Source organism: Leucopleurus acutus (assembly GCF_964270905.1).
Source record: "Leucopleurus acutus genome assembly, chromosome: 15".
Lineage (NCBI taxonomy): Eukaryota > Metazoa > Chordata > Mammalia > Artiodactyla > Delphinidae > Leucopleurus > Leucopleurus acutus.
In genome coordinates, this window is record NC_139157.1 from 29710159 (window position 1) to 29716158 (window position 6000).

The 6000-nt window shown below is 35.2% G+C and overlaps 1 protein-coding gene across 9 annotated transcripts in view; it reads right to left on the bottom strand.

The window, feature by feature from the left end:
• Window positions 1–589, bottom strand: part of EYA4 (EYA transcriptional coactivator and phosphatase 4) — a gene marked incomplete at its 5' end in the record, with an annotated part of 229647 nt that extends 229058 nt beyond the window's left edge. For 8 of the 9 annotated variants that reach the window (XM_082856003.1, XM_082856002.1, XM_082856000.1 and 5 more), the window contains one exon: window positions 557–589. In XM_082856003.1, coding sequence (XP_082712129.1) covers window positions 557–589 — 33 coding nt within the window. Of the gene's footprint in view, window positions 1–514 lie in introns of all 9 variants that reach the window. The other variant, XM_082855996.1, reaches the window with a different exon arrangement.
• Between the last annotated feature and the right edge of the window lie 5411 nt (window positions 590–6000).

Below are 6000 nucleotides of genomic sequence, written 5' to 3' on the forward strand. Positions count from 1 at the left end.
TCATGGAGATACTACTAATAAGTTAGGAGGAAAGGCCATACAAATCCTTTCCCTTTGAGAAATCCGAATCTTAAAATAGTTGCCACCAATCTTGTGCATTCTTCACTCTCCAAAGAGCTTAGCAAATAAGGAAATCCCTTCAGGACTGTGGTCACCATCCTTGAAATGAACAATAAGCATGCTAGTAATATGCTTCTCCTTTCATGCTTCTGACATTCAACAACACATGCACTGTCCAAGCACATCCGGAATAAAACCCAACAAAGGAGGTGTGTAAAGTTGTTGAGACCGTCAAAAACACTCGGCATGATTTCAATGCCCTCATCTTTCTACCACTGGCTGTACAAGTAGACAATCAAGAAGACCTCAAAACATGATATCATTAATCAGAAAGTATACATTTCCAAAGGTCTGTTTTATGATCTTGAAAGAGGATTTAAAAATCAACTAAAAAATAACCAAAAACTTGCTTTTTACAATATATTCTTTTTAGTATGATTTTGAGTAGTCTTACCACAATATTTTTCAGCAAAACTGAGATTGAATTAAGACTTACTGATTGTTCATTTAAATCCTGGGAGTCTTCCATGTGGTTTTCTTACTTCTCCTGCCACTCCCAAGTAGAAGCAGCTTCCTTCAATTAAAAATGGACTATCTAAAACAAAAAGATGAAAACAAAGTGGAAAAATGAAAAAGTTATCTTTCGAAATTATTTGTAAAATTACCAAAACTTTGATTTACATGATAGTTGGTAATCTGTAGAAGCATTATTTTTAAAGAACAAAATTCATTATCCCCATATCTGATAGAAATAATGATCTTGAAAATCACATCATAGTACAACTGAGATATATAAACAGCTACTCAGGCATCCTGCAGATAAGGAAAAACATCTGAGGACAGCTTCAGAGACCCAGGCTATAATAAACACCTAGTCTGCTATTTTGCTGAGAGAGGTCTGTCATTAAGCAATTGACAGATTAAAAATTAAAAGTCTGCATTAACCATTCATTTTCTAAGGCACATAAAATTGAAAACATATAATGTGTATTTTAATATGACAGCTCTCTATTACAGGAAAATTTGTCTTAATCGCTAGACTCAGTTCTAAAACATATAATGTTATAAAATGCCCGCCCAATTTTTAAAAGAGAATGAAAATAAGACTATTATGCTAAAGAAGGTATTACAGAAATATGTGGGAAGGACAACTGGTCAGTAAACTACTAAAAAAAAATTCATCTTTACTCCATATCATATATTAAAAATTTTCTAGGCAAACTGAAGTTTAAAAAATATCTAAGAAAAATAGGCATATATATTTTTAATTCCCAGATAGAGAAGACTTATATAATAAAAGCAATGGAATATAAAACAAAAAAGCCAAACACCCCCTTGAGTTCCACACACACACAAATAATCACAATTAAAAGATACATGAAAATATAAAAAGAAGTATCTCCGCAAATATCAAACTAAATGGGCTAATGTCCTTAACATACAAAGAGCTCTTACAATCCAAATAGAAAGGCACACACACCCCTACAGAAAAATGCTCAATCACCACAAAACGATATTCAGACTCACGAATAAATGAAATGCACTTTAAAATAGCAATGATACATTTCTAGCCCTTCATACTCTAGTTCTAAAATAAAATTAAAAGAATATGAGAGATTAAAAAATATTTATATAAAAAAGTTTTCATCATAGGCATAAACAGATATAAATTATTAAATGCACGTTTCAAGGAGTATTTGGTGACATCAAAAATTTCTGAGAATATAATTTCAGTGGAAAATAAGTATTCAAATCTGCAGAAACAATATGTTCCCAATTCAGTTTATTGAACATTCAACATATGCAAGCGTTTTGCTCAGTTTTACATATTCCCTACTACAACCAGGTAGGCGTGGTTTTAATTTCTGCTTTGCATTATGGTCTACAATAAACCTGTTACTTTCCTTATTAGAACACAAGACATTTTAAAGTGTAAATTGTTTTATGCATACACAAACACAGAGACACAGATCATTTTTTTCTAATTTTTTTCTGATTTTCTCAAATTTTTTCTAATTTTAATTGTCATAAAATGGAAATGGTAACATGTAATGTGATAGTCTCAGTAAGATACTGATTGAGAATACTGCAAAACCAGAAAAGTGTCATTTTCAAGAAAAGCACAATTTTAAAGTGCACTTAAGATGGGAAGGGGGAAGTGCAGATATTAAGGCACACTGAGGTGTTGCAGTATACACCTGAATTCAGGAGGATAGGTAGGCAAGAAGTTCTAGATTTAAAGATGTCATTCTTTGTGTTGGAGGTGGACCTGAGAAACAGTGACTGGAAAAGGCCAACTCTTTTCCTTTTACCTCACACCTCCATCTTGCTTCTCCCATTCTGCCCCTTCTCCTCCTTATGGACCCTCATATCACATCTGGGTCTCTCTCTCTGTTCCTGCTTCCTGCTGATCTCTTGCTTGCTCCTCCTATCCTCGCAGACCTCCTGATCCTTGGCCCTGCACACTGTCCCCTCCCCTGGTGACCAGGACCTCCCCGGCTCAGCCTCACCTTGGATATGGTGCACACCTTAGGATGTATGGCCACCAGTCTAATTGATGCTGACCTGCTAAGACTCAACACCTACCAGCATCATGAGCCCTTCCTCTCTCCTCCAGGAGGTAATCTTGATGGATCATCTCCTTGTGATGGGTGACCCATCACACCATTTTCTCCTCACTACCTGGATAACAAATTAGCCAAACACTCTCCTGAAGGGGAGAATCTGATGTTCCTTTTCATTCTAGTAGATGGGTAAGATGAATGGTAAAAACACTGTACCATAGTACAAAGGGAAGGGACACTATATTCAGCTGTGTAAAACAAAAAAACAAAACAAAACATTTGTATTTGTATTTCTGAATAGAGAAAAACAGACCCAAAAGTGAAAGGACACAACAGATTATGAAAAATATCTTCAATAAATATTATAAACTTTGTGACCCTGAGAACAAAGAAATTGGTAAGGAAAAGTTAAAGAACCTTTTAAGGTACTTAAGCAAGGATGTGAAAATACAGATCATTATTTTAAATGTAAATAATAAATAAACATTTAGAAAAGTGTTCACTTTCACAGTTGCCAAAATATGCAAACTTAAGCAACAAGCATACATTTTGGATTCCTGTATACATCTTCAATAACTAAACCATTTTAAATATTACTAACACCCAGTGTTGGAAAGGATACAGTGAAAAAGCTGTCCTCATTCAACTGCCACTGATAATGTCAAGTTTTCTAATATTTTTAGAAAGCAGTCTGTCACTGCATTTTAAAATACGCTTAAATTTTTTACTCAATAACTTTCCTAAGGAGTAAACTATTCCACTCCAAAAGTCACAAGGTATTCACTACAGTGTTATTCATAATACAAACTAGAAGCAGCCTCATCTTTGTAGAGCATTGATTAAGCAAATTATGGTCAGTCCGTTTAATATAATATAATTTAAGGATCGAAAGTATAATTATAAAAATGACATGGAAAGGGCTTCCCTGGTGGCGCAGTGGTTGGGAGTCCGCCTGCCGACGCAGGGGACACGGGTTCATGCCCCGGTCCAGGAAGATCCCACATGCCGCGGAGCGGCTGGGCCCGTGAGCCATGGCCGCTGAGCCTGCGCGTCCAGAGCCTGTGCTCCGCAGCAGGAGAGGCCACAGCAGTGAGAGGCCCGCGTACCACAAAAAAAAAAAAAAAAATGACATGGAAAAGCAAAAAATTACTGATTGTATATTAAGTGAAAAAAATCAGAACACAAAATTTTAGCTATGCTAACAGTAATGTACAACTAAGTGTGTGTTTGGATATTCATTAAAAAGAAACATTAAAAATAAAAATAATTTGATAAAGAATTATATCTTTGGCTTCACATTCTTTGATTATTGTTGATTTTATTTTCTGTGTAATAAATAAAAATTTATTTTTTTCCACCATAATACAGGAGCACAGAGTAAGTAAAACCAAATGATGCTAAAATGATTTTACAAGATCAGTTAAAAGCACAGCAAACAATGAAAGTGAATTTTCTAAGTAGTAGACACTTTCTCCAAGTGACCTCTGTGGCTTTCCCTATGGAATAAATTTCAAAGTCAGCGTAATCTCTTTAGGGCAGGTATTCTTTATCCTATTTACTAGTGTCATCTACAGCACCTCGCTCAGTGCCTGGCAAGCATTAGGTGGTTAACAATATTAATTGAATGAATGACAAAATTAATGGTGGATGAAATCATACATAATGTACTTGATGATGTGAACAAAAAGTGTAAACAGCCATATAATTTAACTTTTGAAAATCCTGTCTCAAATATGTGGCTATTTTAAGAAAAATGTTGACCTGTCCTGTGTTTTTCGGGTAGAGTCTTGTAATTTTTCAGAAAATCTAATGTTGAGATTAGTCCACCAGGTATTTTCCTATTCGCCTGACCTAGCAATAAAATATACGTACAATAACATGACTATTAATACCAATATAACCTATTATTTACTTACAGCATAGCATGCTATTTTAGTTTCCTAAGGTTGCTGTAATAAAAGTACTATAGACTGGGTGGCTTAAACAACAGAATTTTATTCTGTCATAGTTTTGACAGCAAGAAGTCCTAAATTAACACGCTGGCAGGTCCACGCCCTCTCTGGAGGCTCTAGAAAAGAATCATTCTTTGTCTCTTCATATTTTCTGGTGTTTGCTAACAATCCTTGGCATCCCCTGGCTTGTAGATGTGTCCCTCCGATCCTGCCTCCATTGTCACACAATATTGTCCCCGCCTATCTCTTCACAGGGCCTTCTTCTGTGTGTGCTCTGTATCCAAATTTCCTGACTCTTACAGGTACACCAGTCACTGGATTAGCACCCACTCTAATCTAGTAAAACCTCATCTTAACTCTATTACATCTGCAAAGACCCTATTTCCAAATAAGGTCACATTCACAGGGAAGAGGGTTAGAACTTAAACATATCTTTCGGGGGACACAATTCAACCCACAACACATGTACAGTTATCACACTAAAATGATTATTAAGATGTGATCAAGATGTAATATTTCCAGAAAGAATACACAGGGAGTAAATTAAGGATACTGATCATTAGGAAAGAAGGGATCCTCTTCCACAAGGGCCACCATCTCAGGGCACTGGTGAAATTTCAAGTGAAATTAAAAATTAAGACTTCAAGAAAGATGTTCAAGCATAAGAGAATTAAGCAAAAACTAGCCTTTTTCTGTTAACCACTGGTTCAGAATCTATTTAATGTTCCAGTTGGGGAGCTATTTGCATCAATGTTCCATGTTATAACATAATACTTCGCTTTATAATTCCGTAAAATTGAGATTAATTGTCACTTAGTTTAACTGTAACATGAATTTCTTTCTTTGCCAAACACACTAAAGTACTAAAATATTATGAGCCCGGTGGTTTTATATTATTGAACCAAGTAAAACTACTGGGCTAACTGCAGACACAGTATTATTTTACATCATAATTTAGCAATGGTTGTTCTGCTAAATCCTTTAACATTTAGTTTTCACAAGTATATGAGAAAAAGACAAGAACCCTCTTTGAATCAAGTAAGAGAAGTATTACCTCTTAATAAAGATATAAAATTAAGGTATAACAGTAACCTCATGCCATTTTATGAGGCAATAATCTAGTTCCTCCGCTCTACTTCAAAGCCATTCCCCCAGAAAAGGTGAATTTCAAACAGGAATAATAGCGACCTCACCCATTCTGTGTTAGATGATTTCTTCTGAAGTTAGGTTTTCAATACACAGAAAATTGGTCATATCCTTTTCTTGAACTCTGCTCTAGGCATGAGGTGTCTCTTAGAATATCAGAATAAAAAAATCAACAATTCTTCAATTTAAATAGTTAATGAGATTTACACATCAAAAATGTTAAAAACAATTCTCAGAAATGGCAGGAAGTACTTAGGCTGGATCCAGGTGGTAGAGAC